Source organism: Amblyraja radiata, chromosome 3, assembly GCF_010909765.2.
Source record: "Amblyraja radiata isolate CabotCenter1 chromosome 3, sAmbRad1.1.pri, whole genome shotgun sequence".
NCBI lineage: Eukaryota > Metazoa > Chordata > Chondrichthyes > Rajiformes > Rajidae > Amblyraja > Amblyraja radiata.
The window spans coordinates 115173408-115193394 of record NC_045958.1 but is presented as its reverse complement, the minus strand read 5'-3'; the positions used below and the strand labels follow the sequence as shown (position 1 = coordinate 115193394).

The 19987-nt window shown below is 41.6% G+C and overlaps 1 protein-coding gene across 7 annotated transcripts in view; it reads right to left on the bottom strand.

Annotated features, from left to right (window-relative positions):
* Positions 1–19987, bottom strand: part of cert1 (ceramide transporter 1) — a 94908-nt gene that overhangs the window by 29154 nt on the left and 45767 nt on the right. For 4 of the 7 annotated variants that reach the window (XM_033018636.1, XM_033018637.1, XM_033018639.1 and 1 more), the window contains exons 4-9: positions 14150–14257; positions 12485–12520; positions 8851–8989; positions 5431–5511; positions 2824–2981; positions 1207–1299 (exon numbers count right to left, since the gene is read on the bottom strand). In XM_033018636.1, the coding sequence (XP_032874527.1) occupies positions 1207–1299; positions 2824–2981; positions 5431–5511; positions 8851–8989; positions 12485–12520; positions 14150–14257 (615 nt within the window). The remainder of the gene's footprint in view (positions 1–1206; positions 1300–2823; positions 2982–5430; positions 5512–8850; positions 8990–12484; positions 12521–14149; positions 14258–19987) is intronic. The other 3 variants (XM_033018638.1, XM_033018642.1, XM_033018641.1) reach the window with 1 other exon arrangement.

Here is a 19987-nt window from a genome sequence, read left to right as displayed (position 1 = left end):
GAGATTAGTGGGGAAAATTAGGGCACATGGTATTGGGGGTAGAGTGCTGACATGGATAGAGAAGTGGTTGGCAGCCAGGAAACAAAGAGTAGGGATTAACGGGTCCCTTTCAGAATGGCAGGCAGTGACTAGTGGGGTACCGCAAGGCTCGGTGCTGGGACTGCAGCTATTTACAATATACATCAATGATTTGGATGACGGGATTCAAAGTAACATTAGCAAATTTGCAGATGACACAAAGCTGGGTGGCAGTGTGAACTGTGAGGAGGATGCTATGAGAATGCAGGGTGATTTGGACAAGTTGGGGGGGTGGGCAGATGCATGGCAGATGAAGTTTAATGCGGATAAATGTGAGGTTATCCACTTTGGTAGCAAAAACAGGAAGGCAGATTACTATCTAAATGGCGTCAAGTTGGGAAAAGGGGAAGTACAACAGGATCTGGGGGTCCTTGTACATCAATCTATGAAAGAAAGCATGCAGGTACAGCAGGCAGTGAAGAAAGCAAATGGCATGTTGTCCTTTATAACAAGAGGAATCGAAAATAGGAGCAAAGAGGTCCTTCTGCAGTTGTACAGAGCCCTAGTGAGACCACACCTGGAGTATTGTGTGCAGTTTTGGTCCCCTAATTTGAGGAAGGACATTCTTGCTATTGAGGGAGTGCAGCATAGGTTTACAAGGTTAATTCCCGGGATGGCGGGACTGTCATATGCTGAGAGAATGGAGCAGCTGGGCTTGTACACTCTGGAGTTTAGCAGGATGAGAGGAGATCTCATTGAAACATATAAGATTGTTAAGGGTTTCGACACACTAGAGGCAGGAAACATGTTCCCGATGTTGGGGGAGTCCAGAACCAGGAGCCACAGTTTAAGAATAAGGAGTAAGCCATTTAGAACGGAGACGAGGGAACACTTTTTCCTCAGAGTGGCGAGTCTGTGGAATTCTCAGCCTCAGAGGGCGGTGGAGGCAGGTTCTCTGGATACTTTCAAGAGAGAGCTAGATAGTGCTCTTAAAAATAGCGGAGTCAGGGGATATGGGGAGAAGGCAGGAACGTGGTACTGATTGGGGATGATCAGCCATGATCACATTGAATGGCGGTGCTGGCTCGAAGGGCCGAATGGCCTACTCCTGCACCTATTGTCTATTGTCTCCAAAACTGCATCCTATTTCTGATGTTTGCACAAGTACAATGTAATTTCAATCCTTACCTCATAATCAGGTCCACCAAAGTGACATTTTTTCTTAAGTTCTGACATAGCGTTCTTGTAAGCATCTTCTACCCGTCGTCTCTTTTCAATCTCCTGCGTATGAATGATCAGATTTTGCACATTATTCTGTCTCGCATATAGACAATGGGGAAAAATGTATTATTGCACTCCACAATGGCAATTTCACTTCTGCTAACTGCGTATAACAATCAATATCAAAATATAAAATATAGCAAGCAAACATTTTACCCAAGATCTTTTAGGGTTACAGATCAGATGAATCAATGAGTTCATTATAATGCTTTTTTGCATGAAAGATTACATTCCCTCTCACTATGTTTTCAAAGTAACTTGTATCCCCATATATTTATCCAACCATCATAGTTCAACAGCGACTATTGTCAGATACTTCTTTAGCAAACATTTCCAGTTTTATTCTCAAAATTCTTATCATTCTTGTACAGAACCTTCGAGGCATATCACCGTCATTTTACATTCTTTGGGTGTTCTGATCATTATGTCGCTTTATCTGCATCTCATGCAGATATCTTTCCACTCATTTTTATTTCCTACATTTCCTTCCTGGTTCATCCAAACTCCTTTACTTGTTTAATTTTCAAGGATCATGGAGCCAATCCAATTTGGATGCCCATGTGCAATCTGTAGAGTTTTCCCCTCCTTACATATTTTAAGATCCTGACATTATCCTAGTTCATATCAAAACACATTTTCCTCAAATTCCCCCCACCTTCCTATGACTGCAAACAATCATACAGAAGATTGACACAAAGTGCGGGAGTAACTCAGCGGGTCAGGCAGCATCTCTGGAGAAAAAGGATGGGTGACATTTCGGGTCAGGACCCTTCTTCATGCAGAAGAACCTTATATCTTTTCTGGAAACCAACTCAAATCATGCAACAAGACAAAATATGTTGTGTGCGCATGTATGTAATGCAAGGGTTAAACAAAGTTTTAAATCTAAATGGAGTTGTGTGCTAATCACACCATATGTCAAGCAAGCAGGCACAGGTAGAAAACACTCAAATGCTTGGACTTGCTTAGAAGAACCATTAAATCATGCCATTGATCTGGCAGCTTCAAGGACATCTAATAAGATAAGCTTTTCTTTCTCAGAGACACCCGAGACTAGCTCAGCACCTCCCTTTTGCAGTTAAAGGACATGTGCGACACAGTATTTATTTGCCTTTTGCTGCTGTTTAATTGAATTTTTATTGTAGTTTCAATAAATGTTTATTTTCTCTTCATTTTATATTGTTTGAGTGTTCCTTCTCCTTCTCCATCATTGATCAGAACCCTATAAACATGCTCATACTTCATTACATCCCAGTTCATAAGTGATAGGAGCAGAATTAGGACATTCGGCCCATAAAGTCTACTCCACCATTCAATCATAGCTGATCTATCGTTCCCTCTCAACCCCATTCTCCTTCCTTCGCCCCATAATCCCCGACACCCTTACTAATCAAGAATCTGTCAATCTCCAAATGTAAATGTATGTACGTACACATATTGTACCTTCATTATAAATCTGTTAAGCAAGAATTTGTGGAAATTCCACAATTTTAATACAACAATATAATCGATTTGCACAAATACCTTATCAATTCTTTTCTGCCAGCTGTCTTCTCGTTTCACCATTAGTTCAATGCAATGAGAAAGCGTGGCCAGTATTCCAGCCGTAGTAGCTTTAAAAGTGATAGCCTCACCCTTGAAATCTAATCCATTGATCCCTTTGGGCGTCACACATGGAAACACTAAATACCAAAAAGGATGTAATTAAGTTAGAGGATGCAGAAAAGAATCCCAAGGATGTTGCTGGAAAAGTCAGACTTAAGTTTAAGGAGAATTTACTTCCAGCAAATAAAAGCATGTCTCCATCCAAAATGGCAAGCATCTGTGTTGGGCTCTCTTGCCATTCATTCTTTATCAGCTGAAACCATCTATTAAACTGAATAAATTTGAGAATCCAGTACCAAATCTAATCTGGTACAGATTCTGTAGACATTAGTACTTGGGATTCAGCAAGAGGAGCTCATTCACTGCTAGAGGACATCAGTGCTTGTATGCCTTTAGTTTTTAATTTTACCTAAATCACTCAGTAACAGCATAGGCATGAACTGCAGATGCTGGTTTACACTGAAGATAGACACAAAATGCTGGACAAACTCCTGCAAAGTCTGAAGAAGGGTCCTCACCCTGCACCGTCACCCATCCTTTTTCCCCAGAGACACTGCCTGACCTACTGAGTGACACCAGCACGTGGTGTCTATCTAAGGGGTATAGGCCCACAGTTCCCCAAAAGTGGTGGGACCAGTTCATAGGATGGTGAAGGTGGCATTTGGCACACTTGCCTTCATTGATAATGATAATATCTAAATGGTAATGATACTATCTAAATGGCGTCAAGTTGGGAAAAGGGGAAGTACAACAAGATCTGAGGGTCCTTGTACATCAGTCTATGAAAGTAAGCATGCAGGTACCGCAGGCAGTGAAGAAAGCGAATGGCATGTTGGCCTTTATAACAAGAGGAATCGAGTATAGGTGCAAAGAGGTCCTTCTGCAGTTGTACTGAGCCCTAGTGAGGCCACACCTGGAGTATTGTGTGCAGTTTTGGTCCCCTAATTTGAGGAAGGACATTCTTGCTATTGAGGGAGTACAGCGTAGGTTTACAAGGTTAATTCCCGGGATGGCGGGACTATCATATGCTGAGAGAATGGAGCAGCTGGGCTTGTACACTCTGGAGTTTAGAAGGATGGGAGGAGATATCATTGAAACATATAAGATTGTTAAGGGCTTGGACACACAAGAGTCAGGAAACATGTTCCCGATGTTGGGGGAGTTCAGAACCAGGGGCCACAGTTTAAGAATAAGGAGTAAGCCATTTAGAACGGAGACGAGGAAACACTTTTTCTCACAGAGAGTGAGTGGTGAGTCTGTGTAATTCTCTGCCTCAGAGGGCGGTGGAGGCAGGTTCTCTGGATACTTTCAAGAGAGAGCTAGATAGGGCTTTTAAAAATAGCAGAGTCAGGGGATATGGGGAGAAGGCAGGAACGGGGTACTGATTGGGGCTGATCAGCCATGATCACATTGAATTTTGGCTCGAAGGGCCAAATGGCCTACTCAGGCACCTGTTCTCTATTGATAATGAGTACAGGAGTTGGGATGTCATGTAATAGCTGTACAAGAGATTGGTGAAATCACACTTGGAGTATTGTGTGGTGTTCTGGTTATCCTGGTATAGGAAGGATGTCTTTAAGCTGGAAGAGGTGCATTAAAAAAAAATCACCATTAAGTTACCAGAACCGGAAAGCTTGTATTAAGAGGTGATAGGCTGGAATATTTTTCACTCAAGAAAAGGAGGCAGAGGGGTGACCGTATAGAGAAGTACAAAATCATGAGGTATACATAAGGAGAATGGTGACATTATTTTTTCCAGGGTTGCGCAGCTCAGAACTAGACGACATAGGTTTAAGGTGGAGGGGAGAAATTTAAAAGAGACCCAAGAAGCAAATGTCTTCATACAGAGAGTGGTGCGTGTTTGGAACAAGTTGCCAGATGAGCAGGTAAAATAAAATAACAGGATTTTAAAGAAACTTGGACATGTATATGGGCATGAAATGTTTAGAGGGATATGGGTCAAATGCAGACAATTGGAACTATTTGAGTTATAAAATCTAGTTGGCATAGACAACTTGGGCTTAGGGGCCTGCTTGCATTGTTGCATTACTTTATAGAAAAAATGAAATTTAAAGCTCGGAAATTTAGAAACATTCGTAGTGCCATAATAATATTGGTGTCCCGAGACAATCAAAAACCAATGAACTATAGAAAGTAATGAACTATTTGCCATTAAAAAAAAAGAATGACTATTGAGAAAGTTTTAACATGCTTTGTGAAGCAGAGGCAACATCGTCTTGGAACATGGCCAAGGGCTGTCACATTCACACATTTGTTTGGTTTAGAGCGAGCAGATGCAAAAATTATATATTTTACAGCCATTCTTTCTTGCTATTAGGAGATTACCAAGTAAATGCACAATACACATCCCTCGAGAGCATATAGAAAAGTGAGACATGATTCTTTTTGAGATCAATTTGCACGAAAATGTTCCACTTAAAATAAAATAGGAACCAAGATTAGAGACAAACGATTACTTTAAAGATTTAAGAATATAAACTCTTTGTAATTTTTAAGGATACATACATTTCTCCTTGCTGCCGTTATTATGTATAAAATCACCATCTGATCGTGTAGTTGGAAAAGCATCTTCATCGTCTTCCACTACTAAAACGGTAAAATTAAACTTTTAGAACATCTTTCATGACTTGTGAAAGAAACCAATTCTTATTCAGTTTCAATGCCAGCTGAAACCATATCTGCTGCAGGTTCAGAAAAATATACTGCTTTCATTCATTGCGCTCACACGGAGTTCTATTTAGCAGCTTTGAGAGTTTTATGAATGATGCGGAGGAGAAGCTACAATAGTTGCACTTGCATTACTTCAAATACATGACTGGTACCAATGCAGTTACAATTGGAGACAGAGCAGCACTACCAGGAACGTGGAAGAATAGCTCTCAAGATCTTCTCAAGTCTCCTTCCAGTAAATTTAACTCTCTCCTACAAATTAGATAACTTTTTCAACATGGCTTTTAATTTTACCATAAGATGCAGATGCCTATAAATCAGATTTCCTTACACAAGATATAGTTTGGGCAATATTTCCTTGAGATAAACAAGTGGTAGCTGCTTGATAAGGACATATTTCCAAAGATGCCTATTGTATATACCAGCCTTCCTGAGAAGCAATAATAAATGGAACCAACACGTCTAGAACTCTCCCTACCCTAAAAAGAAAAGGATTTTGAAATAACTAAAATTTCCCCAAAACCTTTTAATTCTCTTTGATAGTTTTTGAATAAGGATTTTTAAAAACAATTATTGATCTGACCTGTTACTTCCAACCACCTCACTAGATATAGATAATGCAAGGTAAGACCATCAAGATCATAAGATAATGCACCAAAGAGTTCCCTCCCCCCCAAAAAAATCTAATCAAACAAAACAGTCAAAAATAATAAGAACAAGAATAATAAGAAATGTCAGCCACAAGCTTACTCTTTAGGTTATTTAGGGGTGAGGGGGCACAGGCACAGACAAATGGAAACAAAAATCCTAGAGCTAGAAAGATAGAGACCCAGATGCCAATAATGGTAGAGAGAGAGAGAGAGAGAGAGAGAGAGAGAGAGGGGGAGAGAGAGAGGGAGGGGGAGGGGGAGGGGGGGGGGGGGGGGGGGGGAGAGGGAGGGGAGGGAGGGGAGGGTTGGGAGGGAGGGGGAGGGAGGGGAGGGAGGGGAGGGAAGGGAGGGAGGGAGAGAGAGAGAGAGAGAGGGGGAGAGAGAGGGAGAGAGGGAGAGTGAGAGGGAGGGAGAGGGGGAGAGAGAGAAAGGGAGAGAGAGAGGGAGAGAAAGGGAGAGAGGGAGGGAGAGGGAGGGAGAGGGAGGGAGAGAGAGGGAGAGAGAGGGAGGTGGAAAGTTAGAAATGAGCTGGCGTGGAATACTGGGAGAAGAGGGGAGTAAAAGTTGTGATGGCTGAAGGCTTGAGGCGATTTGAGAAACAGGAAGTTCTTAGAACCATTTTGACCACAGGGTGAAAAATCTAAATTGCAGATGTAATAAAACCAGAAACCATAACGCATCAACTAGCACAAGATATACAAATATGTTTTGGTACAGGTTGGAATGTGGGCAGCAGGGAATTGGACAAAGTCAAGTTTTTGGAGAGCTTGAGAAAGGAAAGCAAACCAAGAAAAACAGAGTAGTCAGGGGCTGAGGTAAACAAAAAGGACAAACATGTACGCCTGGCATCAATGGCCAGATACAGGAACAAGACTGGACAAATTTGTTGCAAAGATGGAAACATTATCTTGCGAAGGAATTTAAGATTAAAATTAAACAGATAAACATTATAAACAGCTGACTTCACAGCAGATTGTTCTGGTGGAGCCAAAGTAAAAACATTTATGGTCTCCTCAATTTATCTGGTAAATGTTGAGCCTCATCAAAGCGAATGAGACAAGCAGGATTTCAACACAAAGTGATCAGTGCAACAGAGGGATGGAACCAGGTGTTGCCATGTACGTGGAAGCCAAGGCCATGCCTGTGGATGAAATCATTGAGGAATATTTGCAGTCGACAGCTTGAAACAAAGATAGATACTTCGAGAACTTCTGTTGTAAGGGGGGCTTGAACTACCAACATTTATTAATGATTGGTAAATCAAAACTACAGCCCCAAGCAACAGGAAAATGTAAGCAATTAAACACTGTTCGAGTCAATTTCTATATTTTCAATATACAGGTGCACAACCTTTTATCCGGAGTTCCGGAAACCGAAAAGTTCCGAAAACCGGACATTTTTTCCAGGATGTCGTCTGCACATCAAAGCTCGCGTTTGACGCCAAACTTGACCCGAAACGACCCACGATCAACCCAGGTCTGTACTACTGTAGCGGCTGCCTCCTCCCCGGAGACCGGGGAGACACTTAAACATCTGTAAATCATTGCTTAAATGTTAGTCAGTTAGTTTGGAGGGCTTTTATGTGAAGGGGGGGGGGGAGGGGGGTGAAAGGGGGAAACTTTAATTCTTAGTCCCCTACCTGGTCGGAGAGGCGGGGAGCGGGCAATGCCTTACCGGCGCTGTGGCCGCCGACTCCCAACATCGCGGAGCTGGGGCTGCGGGCGTCTCGCCGCGGGCGGCGCCGGTTGTAGCTCCGACCCCGGCGAACTCTACCCCTGGCTGCGCGGCGCTCCAAATCCAGCACCGCCCGCGGCCGGACGCCCGCAGCCCCAGCTCCGCGATGTTGGGAGTCGGCGGCCACAGCGCTCCGGAGCTTACCGCATGGCGACCCGGTAAGGCATTGCCCCCTTCCCGCTGGTATCCCAGCGCTGTGGCCGCCGACTCCCAACATCGCGGAGCTGGGGCTGCCGGCGTCCAGTCGCGGGCGGCGCTGGATTTGGAGCGCCGCGCAGCCAGGGGTAGAGTTCGCCGGGGTCGGAGCTCCAACCGGCGCCGCCCGCAGCCGGACACCCGCAGCCCCAGCTCCGCGATGTTGGGAGTCGGCGGCCACAGCGCTCCGGAGCTTACTGCACGGCGACCCGGTAAGGCATTGCTCGCTCCCCGCCTCTCCGAGCAGGTAGGGGACTAAGAATTAAAGTTTCCCCCTTCACCCCCCCCCCCCACCACATAAAATCCCTCCAAACTAACTGACTAACATTTAAGCAATGATTTACAACGATTTCCCGGTCTCCGGGGAGGAGGCAGCCGCTCCAGACTTTTCAAGCCGCCCGCGCTACCTACCTAATCTACGCTAAAAATCTTCCATTCCGAAATCCGAAAAATTCCGAAATCCGAGAAGTGTCTGGTCCCAAGGCTTTCGGATAAAAGGTTGTGTACCTGTATTCATCAATAACAAAAATTGCAAATCCTTACTACGCTGCAACAGGAATTTGACACTGGTTGTGCCAAATGCAGATTTAAAAAGAAAACACAAAGGAATATTAAGATTAAGGAGACTGCCATTAGTTAAAATCATTTCAAACTTGGAAACATTCAATCAATGCACCTTTATCTCTCTGGAGTTCATCTTTAGAAACAGCATCTGCACAAGCATCGAAGAACTTTTGTAGTGTATCAACCTGTCTGCATAGGATATCACGGAAGGTTTCCATTTCAGCAAGCTTTTCACGCAAACTATGACCTTTCTGCAATTCAAAACACAAAAAAGGTGACATTTCTGCAAAAATAAAAGCGAATTAAACTGTTAATTTGTTTGGTTTAGAGAGAGAGCAGATGCAACAATAGCCCAAATTAATTAATTACATCTTTAACAATCCTTTTTTTGTCATCAGTAGATAAACAAGTGAATGCACGAAACACGTTCCTCAGAGTTAATTAACTTTGCTCAGCTACTTTATAAATTAGTGGCAAAACAGTTGTCACTTCATGAGTAGTTAAACCTTTCGTGAACACCATTACTACAGGTTACGGGTATCATAACATCAACAGTTTGAAGACTTGGGCTTTTAATTAAAATTTTGAAATCGGCCACTGATTTCAAATTACACGTTATTAAGCTGAAATGAGAAAAACACATTCTTGTAAATATATATGAGGTAATAGCAACTCTATAGTATGGAAATATTATAGATTTGTTGGGGCAAAATTGAAAATCTGTGAGTACACGTGCCAAATCTAATTTTCTCCACTTCCATCATGGTTAAAATTGCACATATTTTTACTGGGCATCTACATGGACGAGTTTGTCTGGGAAATTGGAAATAGACTCTTTCATTCCATTGCCCAATGTTAACAACTACAAAAAGTTGAACTGAAAGCAAGCCTGGGGCAGAAGTTTTCTTTTCAGCAGTTCTCTTAGCCAGCATGGAGAAGTTGAGCAGAAGGGCCGGTTCCCATGCTGTCTGACTCTATTGACAACATGGAACTACTCTCTTTACAGTTAACAGATATCATTCATTTACTTAAACTCTTGTTTGTAAATACACCAGAAGCAGAGATTACATTTAGAATTTTCCCCAGAACAGTTCAGTGTGGCAAAGACACGTCGTCATCTTCGTGGCTGTCCCTCAAGGTCGAGGATGATGGTCTATGTTCTGTTGTTTTTATTGTATCACAGGTGGGTTACGAGTCCAATCCTGGCTTTGAAAGTTCTTTGACATTCAGGACTGGTTATTCCAGATGGCAGATCGGGCTTCGGTTGTTGCTGCCTCTCTTTCCGTTTTCTTCTCTTTTCTTCTAATTCTGCGCATCTCTTGGGTTTGAAGGTCACTGCTCTTTCTTGGATGATGGTTCGCCAGAGTTTCCTGTCCTTGGCATTGGTTTCCCAATTGTCGATGTCGATTTCACATTTCTTCATGCTGGCTTTTAAGGCATCTTTGAATCTCTTCATTTGTCCGCCTCATTTATTTTTGCCTTCTTTAAGCTGGGAGTAGAAGGTTTGCCTTGGTAGACTCTCGTCTTCCATCCGAACAACATGACCGACCCATCTTAATTGGTTCTTGATGACGAAGGCTTCGATGCTAGATGTTTTCACTTCATTCAGCACGCAGACGTTGGTTATTCTGTCATCCCAACTGATATTTAAGCTGCTTCGAAGCCATCGTTGATGGAACTTTTCAAGTGTTTTCAGGTGGCGTCGGTATGTTGTCCAGGTTTCTGATGCATACAGGAGCGTTGGACTCACCACCGCCTTGTACACTAACATTGGTGTCTGTTTGGATGTCACGATTTTGAAACTCTCGTTCGAAGACACGTAACCTGGAGCAGATAGCAGTTGCTGTATAGGAAAACCTTTCTGTACTGACTTCTGAGGCTGCCACAATAAAACATAACATTTTAAAATTAACGTAATGTCCAAGTGGTGATCCTTGTAGATTTACTGTGCACAAATGCACCTTTTGCATTGAGTATAAACAAGTGAATACTATTTCGCTTTCTATTGTTAACTTGTCACTCTGGGCTTGTAATTATATAGGGCGAGGACTTAATACTAGTATTTATAAGGGAAGGAATATTGCTTTAGAAATGATTATGAAGAACCTAAATATTTGGAATGATCTGTCAAGCAGTGATATATTTCAAAAAATGCAATTCAACGTGATAGTGGGATGTCAAGATACTGGAGACGAGATTCAAAGGGCATATCTTTCACTAGCTTTCCTGATGTGTAACAAATTTGATCACAAGGTCAGGTAAAGATATGGATTTCTATGCTCTCTGCCAATTACTTTAAAGCAGGAAAAGTATAGTCTCCAATACCATATGTGGCATCTTCACAAGTTATTACTCGATGCAATGATCATTTGCAACTCCAAGAACTAATAACACCCGTTCACCAGATAACATAACAGTATCCTTGCATTCATTTCACTTAATGTATTCACGTGCAAACAAGCCACACTTGTATTGCTTAAGCAGAGCAGGCAGTAATGTGGAAATGATATTTTGATTGTTTTCATAAAGGGAAAGAACATTTGGGCGTAAGCAACTCATGGCAATATACCTTGGTACTGACCAAGCAAAAATACTGCACTTGCTGCAAGTCTGAAATAAAAACAGAAAATGCTGGAAACACCATAAGTGGTCAAGCACCATATGTGGAGAGGGAAATAGATCTAATGCTTCCGGTGCTCGATTTTTTCCTGGCAGTATGAAACTTATGAAATCAGGCATGTTTGGAGATGGGCAGTAGCTGAAGGGAGGGCAAGAGGGAATGTCTGTGACAGGATGAAGACAAAGAAAAAACAAATTGCAGAAATAGGCACCAGCTGAAAGAGGAGGAAGGCAGATTGCTTGCAGTCATTTTTTCCGGGATGTGGCAGAGAGGGAGGAGGGGGAAAAATACTAGACCTATGAGATAAGTAAGCAACAGAAAGTCTGAAAGAAAAGGGAAAGTGCATGAAAAGCCCAGACAATCAGATGGCATCTGCAAAGAAAGAAAAGCTCAGTTACTTTAATAGGTTGATGACCTTGCATCACAACTGGCCAAAGAGTCAAAAGCAAAAAAAGCGGGGAAAAAAAAAAGAAAAAAAAAAATGTAGTTGCAGGAAGTATGAAACATAAATGGATAATGAAATTCTCTATGGATGCTCTCTGGTCTGCTTAATGCTCCCAGTTTTTGTTTTTGTTTTATGAAGACAGAAGGAGAAGGCGGGAATGGGGTACTGATTGTGGATGATCAGCCATGATCACAATGAATGGCGGTGCTGGCTCGAAGGGCCGAATGGTCTACTCCTGCACCTAATGTCTACGTATCTATGCATTTATGCTTTGCTACAGTTCAGTGACAGGGATCCCTCCACTAGATTGTTGTGCTGGCAAGATCGAGAGAATGTTCATTTTTCCTCAAACAGAAATTGTCTCTGTGCCAGATCCCCATCAGGTGTAGGGGCATCTGTCTGATTTGTGCAGGTGAGCAGCTCTGATCTGGGATCACGGTCAGGTTGTACCTTTTATTACCTGGATCCTGCAGAGATAGTTGTATGTTGGTCCCCAAAGTGAAGTGCACTGCTTTATGAGCTGGCCCCAAAAGTAACTGATTAAAAAGCCCTTTATATTTTTGCAAACATTATATTGTATAAAGTGAATCTTAGCTTAAATTTCAATGTTGAAAGCTATGTAATAGATTATAGTCACTCAATGGTGCATGTTGCTTATGTGCAAATTTTAATCTTTCCTACCTGAAGGTTGAGATCTTGGACTGGCCCAATGGAAGTCTGTGGTAACAAATGATGGACTATAGTTTGCATCAACAACCAGCAGTTTACAACGTTTCTACCATCTCTTGGAACTGAACAGAATATGCATTTTATGTCCTGATAGTGGTTACGCAAAAAGTAAACCAACAGGGATTGCATGACCCAAACTCAGAACATAGAGTACTTGCAAAATAGTTCTGAAGCTAATCAGTCTATGTTTTCATAAAACTCCAGGTTCAGCCTAAAGCTGATTTCAGGTCAAAGAGCCCAACAACCAGAGTAATATTTTGAAGAATAAAAATCATTTGGTCTCCAAGAATAAATAATTGATTGAACATTGTCCCATTTAAAAAAAATAAAAATGTTTAGTCACTTTTTTTGAATTGTCATATTTTATAGGGATATTTCAGTCATGTTTTTAGAAACTTGCACTAATGTATGCTGGAATGGAAAAGCCAGGTCTCTCCTCACCTCTGTCCCCTTTGTTTGGATTCATATTTGTAAAGATAATTGTGTTGGACTTGATAGTAGCACAAAACTAAAAAGCAGTTGCAGCCTCCTTTATACGCTGCCTGAATATTTTTTTGCTTAGTAGTTTTGCACCACTAGCCAAAGATGATTTCATCAAAATATTCGTGTTCCACCCTCTTTCTGTACAAATGTCAATGGCACTTTCTTGCCAAGAATTCGGATCAGCAAAATTGCAGCCTACCTTTATATAAATAAGTCATTAAAAATGAAGATATTGAATGGTGAATTCTACCACTGAACATAAACTCTGACGGATACCAAGTGAAATAATATTATGTGCTGCCTCTTGATCAGAATCTGGTGGAAACCCTAAAGTAAAAGTCACAGCTAGCTGCAACATGGGAATGTCAGACAGTGACCCTGCAAATTGAGGCAAGGCTGCTTATGGAGCAATTTTGTTGGTGCAGATGAAAATGATATGAACAATGATTGAAAAATTATTTTAGTAAAACCAAACCCATTTATTTTCACAAAAGGACAAGTTAAACACAAAAAAAAACTGTCAGGTGATCATGCATTCTGCTTTTTATTTGTTCCTTCTCCTCAAATGACCATCTCCTGGTATCTTATTTCAGATACACTAGAAATACCTTTTGAGCCAGGCCTCTGAGTGGAGCCTCAAGAATATGAGGTGGACTATTCAATATAATGCCCTCTTCGTGTGTTAAAAATTCAAGTAACACTTTGTGCCCTTTCTTTCAACCTAAGAAAATGTGAACTTTCTGGGCTGGGCAACTTTATCACAGGATTAGAATGGGTGTCAAGGGTTATGGGGAGAAGGCAGGAAAATAGGATTTTAGGAGGCAGAGATCAGTCATGATTGAATGGCGGAGTAGACTCGATGGGCGGAATGGCCTAATTCCACTCCTATAACTTGTGAACTTGGTTAACAATGACAATTTCTGAACTTTCAGGGAGAAATCACACTACAGTTTTAGCCAATCCATCAGAAGAGTTTTATGATACTAATCAATATAGTGTTTAACCTCCAAAATTAGCGTTGTGAACACCATAAACCTTTCTCCAGCCACTCCCCAGAACTTTATGCATCAAATTGTAATTGGATACATGTGGCTGGGTGGGTGTTGGGTGGAAATGGAAGGACAATATTCTTACCTTAAAGGATGAGGTGGATGTAGCAGAATATCCACTTGCGGCAGATGTGAGAGACAGCATGGAACCATGACGTCGTAGACTTGATTCTGATCCATAGCCAGATTCTGCCTATATTAAAAGAAAAATGATATGCAAGGAGTGAATGTAGTGTGTTTTTCACACTTCTCGGATTAAATTGACAGTTTATCACAGACCGAAGTAATTGCCAATGTGCTGGACTTATGGTTATTTTAAATTTCTCCACATCACAGTTTGCCTCTTACACATTCTCCTCTATTTGATTTGAATTCTACTCTAATTTTCTTTCCTTCCTTCCCATCCGCTTCCTCCCTCCTCCTCTTCCTTTAAGCTTTGATGCTACAATTCTGACAGTCCTTTTTGTCTGGAGGTTACAATTGCCCAAGTGATCACAAATGCACGACTCTAGCAATTCAAGAACAAGATGACCAACATTTCAAATTATATTCCAGATCTAAACAGACATGTAACAAAGGAAGATGGACACAAAGTGCTGGAGTCGCTCAGCGGGTCAGGCAGGATCTCTGGAGAAAATAGATGGCTGGTGTTTTGGGTCCGAAACCTTCTTCAGAGTCTGAAGAAGGGTCCCGACCCAAACCGTCATCCATCTTTTTTACACACGTAACAAATGAAAATAAGTGACTTTAGACTAAACACCGATAAACATTTGTTCCATACAGACACCATCCTTTGTGTGTAAAGTTTACCCTTCAGATTCTTATTAGATCTTTTCCGCTTCATCTTAAACCTGTCATTTGGTCCTCGATTCCCCTACTCTGGGAAAGAGACTGTGCATCGACCCGATCTATTCCTCTCATTATTTTATACACCTCTATAAGATCACCCCTCATCCTCCTGCGCTCCAAGGAATAGAGTCCCAGCCTGCTCAACCTCTCCCTATAGCTCAGACCCTCTAGTCCTGGCAACATCCTCGTATGTTCTTGTGTGGCAGTGCAGGGGAACAGTGCCCCACCAGCTAGTGCCATGGGCAGCTAAGTGTGAGCACAAGACAGTGCATGCCTTACAAATCTTCCCGTGGTTACTGTAGCGGCAGATTTTCATATCTTTCAGGTAATTAGCACCCTAGACGCTATTTGGATGAGAATGGTTGAAGGGGGTGTCTTCTAAATGCATGCAAGCTCACTCACAGAGACCTTCAGAGCTTCTTCTCAGATATGACTTCAAAACAGTCTTTTGATGAATAAATGGTTTATTGTTGATAAAAAACGGTAAGATACATTCAAGTTTCTTCCGACTCGTTACTACTATCTTCTTCGAATTCCAGCTTATTACTTTAGACATTAGAAAACTCCTCGTGTCTCCGTAACACTGGCAAGATCTGGCATGATCTCCTTTAGATTTCCCGTGGACCTCGCATGGTAGAAGGGGTTAACCTTCCCCATCGGCTCTCCAAACTAATCTAAAAACTAAACTTCTGCGCAAGCATCTAAGCTCCAAACACGCCCATAACACGTCATAAATCCCACCCACATTATAACGGGCAGTCTAAAATTTAAAGGCACATGCCATCCTCAATGACATGCAAAACAGGCCAAATGGCCACTACAGTTACCTCGGTGCTATGGTTTACTACAACTTATCAAAGATGCACTGGTACTTAATTAAGAAGAATAGGAGGTTGGCATGGGAGAATAAAAATAGGCTGCATTGAGATAAATGGGGGAATGGGACTGATGGGTATACAATGAGATTGGCATCAATTTCAAACACAAAGTGCTGACGCAACTCAACGGGTCAGGCAGCATCTCTGGAGAAAATGGATAGGTGATGTATTTGGTTGGGACCCTACATCGGACAGTCTGAAGAAGGCTCCTGATCCAAAATATCACTGGCCCATATTCTCCAAAGATGCTGCCTGACTCGCTGAGTTACTCCTGCACTTTGTGTGTTTTTGTAAAACAGCATCTGCAGTTCCTTGTTTCTGTTTGTGGCATCAATTCAATTACTTTATGGCAGCTTAGAAGACTCATAAGAAAATACAAGTAGAGTTGCCAGCCACATTAAACTACTGTTTCCAGCTGCCAAGAATTAAAATGCTAATCCCTATGACTTTGCAAGATTTTTATGGACATTAAGAAACTGCTAGTTTTGTTTGAAGACTTGCATTTACTAATTATAACAATATTGAAGAGAGTAACTGGGGACAGGGTGGAGAAAGGTCTATAAAGTGGATGATATTTGACTGAATGAGTAATGAACAGCACATGTTTTCCCATATAGCATAGAGGAGTAGTGGTGTGAATACAAGGCAAAAGTCAGCAGTGCAGTGGTGTTTGAAGCAAGAAGTCAAGTGGCAAAGCCTCCTGGAGCATATCCATGCAGACAGAGGAAGTAGGTTTGGGCTAATATTTGAATATATAGTATTGTAACTCTTCCTTCAAGGCATGGGAAAGAAGTATTTTAATTTACCCATGGGATAATAAACCAACCTATTCATGAAACATTGAAACTACACATATTTTTTGAAAAAGCATAACACATAGTAGGGCAAACCAAAATAACTCTACTTGGGTTAAATAGAGGAACATTACAGGGAGGCTCATGCTTCATATAACAATTACAGCACGGAAACAAATGCATAGTAAGTAATTTAACGTGCATTTTTATGATTAGGCAAAGAAATATTCTACACCACGATGGCAGTAAATTATAAACACTGAAGACTGTTTCCGAAAGTTACAGCTCAAAAATAAAAATTAAAATTCAGACTATTCAACTTCATTTGATACATTGTTTCAACTGCAGGCATTATCTAAAATGTGTTCAAAGCAAGCAGCACCTGGCTCAGCAAGCAAGTTAGAATGTAGTTCACTCTCCCATCTTAAGATATTTCGAAAGCACAGGTTGCAAATCACTTAATTTACACTTTATTTCCTGCAGCAGGACTAAGACAGCCCATCACATCATGGACAAATAAATGGCTCAGATTCAGACCGTAGTGATTGGGTTTTTTTTAAAGGGTTAGTTTCATTTCCTTGTGCACAGTAATCTGTGGAATGAGAAATCATTGCAACATATACTATATATATGCACATCCAAACTGTATTTAAGTTACAAAACGAGTTTAGATGAGTACAAACTCCATCAGAAAAAAATGCACAGGGGAAGTACACAAACATGCAAAAGGTATTTCAAGAGACGCAATAAACCAGAACCTGTTCACGCCATATTCAAGACTGTTGGCACAGATCATTAGCTGTGCACTGCAAAGCCTTAAGCTATTGAAACGATACACAAAAGCTCTCTATATCCGTCATACAAATAACCCAGACGTCGGAATATGCACTGCAATGTTCAGGAATGGATATGGTTAACAGCAGTCTCCTGATCAGGACAGGTTCAATGCAAACATTTGATGCTCTGCTACAACTGCCATCAAAACAGCAAATGAATGATTCTGGTTACCATGTTCGAGAGCGAGGGTGTATTTTCAAGAGGTGGAGATCCATGCAGAAACTATACCAGATGATTCTCACAGACTGACATTGATGGTGCACTGCAACGATGGCTGCTGTTGTCTGCTACATCCCACCACTGGATCCATTACAGCTTCCTTGGCTGCAGGGTAAAACACTGCAATCTGCAGTTTTGCCTTTCCAGACGCAAATCTAGCTCACTGCTGGTGTGAAAATGATGTTGGCAACGAAGCACAGAACGTGGGTCTGCAACTTTCATTTACTGCCTCAAATTTAGACTATAAAACCTCATCCCATACTTAATTCTAATCAATTCTAGTCAATACTCTAGCATGAAGGCAAAGCATCATAGGAACAGTTTTAATAAGATTTTATATTTATATAAAATATTTCTTTAACTCTGCCAAACAAATGTAAAGATTGGTCTATGATTTTCTATGACAATATGTATTTACAAAGGCAGCTAATTTTGCACTTAGTAAAGGAACAACCTTTTTGCAACAGATTTTCAGCATGGATCATTCATGGCCAGCATTAGCAAAATGCAGTAATGATACAAAAGCTAGTGATTTTGCAGATAGTGAAGATGGTTGTGAACGATTGCAGCAGGATATGGATCGATTGGCCAGATGGGCGGAGGAATGGTTGATGGAATTTAATACAGAGAAGTGTGAGGTATTGCATTTTGGGAGGTCGAACATGGGCAGGACCCGCACAGTAAATGGTAGGCCTCTGGGTAGTGTTGTAGAGCAGAGGGATCTGGGAGTGCAGGTGAATGGTTCCTTGAAGGTCGATTCGCAGGTACGTAAGGTGGTCAAAAAAGGCTTTTGGCACTTTGGCCTTCATCAGTCAGAGTATTGAGTATAGAAGTTGGGAGGTCATGTTGCAGTTGTACAAGACGTCGGTGAGACCGCATTTAGAATATTGTGTTCAGTTCTGGGCGGCATGTTATAGGAAAGATATTGTCAAGCTTGAAATGGTTCTGAAAAGATTTATGAGGATGTTTCCAGGACTATAGGGTGTGAGCTATAGGGAGAGGCTGAGTAGGCTGGGTCTCTATTCAATGGAGCACAGCAGGATGAGGGAAGATCTTATAGAGGTATACAAAATCATGAGAAGAATGGATGCACAGTCTTTTGCCTAGGGGAATCAAGGACCAGAGGACATAGGTTCGTGAAGGGGAAAAGATTTAATAGGAATCTGAGGGGTAACCTTTTCGCGCAAAAAGGTGGTGGGTGTATGGAACAAGTTGCTAGAAGAGGTAGTTGAGGCTGAGACTATCCCATCGTTTAAGAAACAGTTGGACAGGTACATGGATAGGACAGATTTGGAGGGATATGGACCAAGCGCAGGCAAGTGGGACTAGTGTAGCTGGGACATTGTTGGTCAGTGTGGGCGAGTTGGGCCTGTTTTCACATTGCTTTCACACTATGACTCTATGACTGACACCCGCATTGTTTGCAGTCCCGCTGCAACTCAATGTTCTCACACGCTGCACAACCATCAGTAAGGTTTCAGGGGTGAAACGTGGAGTTTCTCTAAGGCTAGCCTAGATATTGTGGGTACCAGCTAAAACCAAGTTTAAATGATCTTTCACACCTTGGGGGATATACAATGACTTATGAAAGTACAATAATCTTGGGTCTACCAGACCCCCTAAATGGGCCCTTGGGCCCTTCTAGGCTAGCCTAGATATTAAAGGTACCAGCTAAAACAAGGTTTAGATGATCAATCACAGCCTAGGAAATACAAAATGACCTATGCCCAGAGCACATGGCCTGCAAAGAGGTACAATGACTGACACATGGTTAGGATCAAGTATCAGCAAGTACATATAATAGCTGCACTTTATGCACTTGCTGATACTTGATCTTAACCACGGAATTTGTGCAATAAACTGTTATATAGGCCTAAGTACAATTTAAGCTGGATTATTATGTTATTTGATGGTGATTTATCTTATATAGGGATGGACTTTAATTTGATAAACTTACAGTCATCTCCCATCTTTAAAAAAAACTACGGAAAGCCGTATCAGACATCCTATAGTATGGACATAATTGCAATATCAGTAGTGATGCAGTGAGTGTATGCTTAAAATATTAAACTCAATAATGTTGTTTATTAGTGGTCTGAGAACACTGATGCAATCATCACGAAAGCTCATCAGCGCCTCTACTTCCTGAGAAGATTACAGAGAGTCGGTTTGTCAAGGAGGACTCTCTCTAACTTCTACAGATGCACAGTAGAGAGCATGCTGACCAGTTGCATCGTGGCTTCGTTCATCAACTTGAGTGCCCTGGAGAGGAAGAGACTACAAAAAGTAGTAAACACTACCCAGTCCATCATCGGCTCTGACCTTCCTTCCATCGAGGTGATTTAT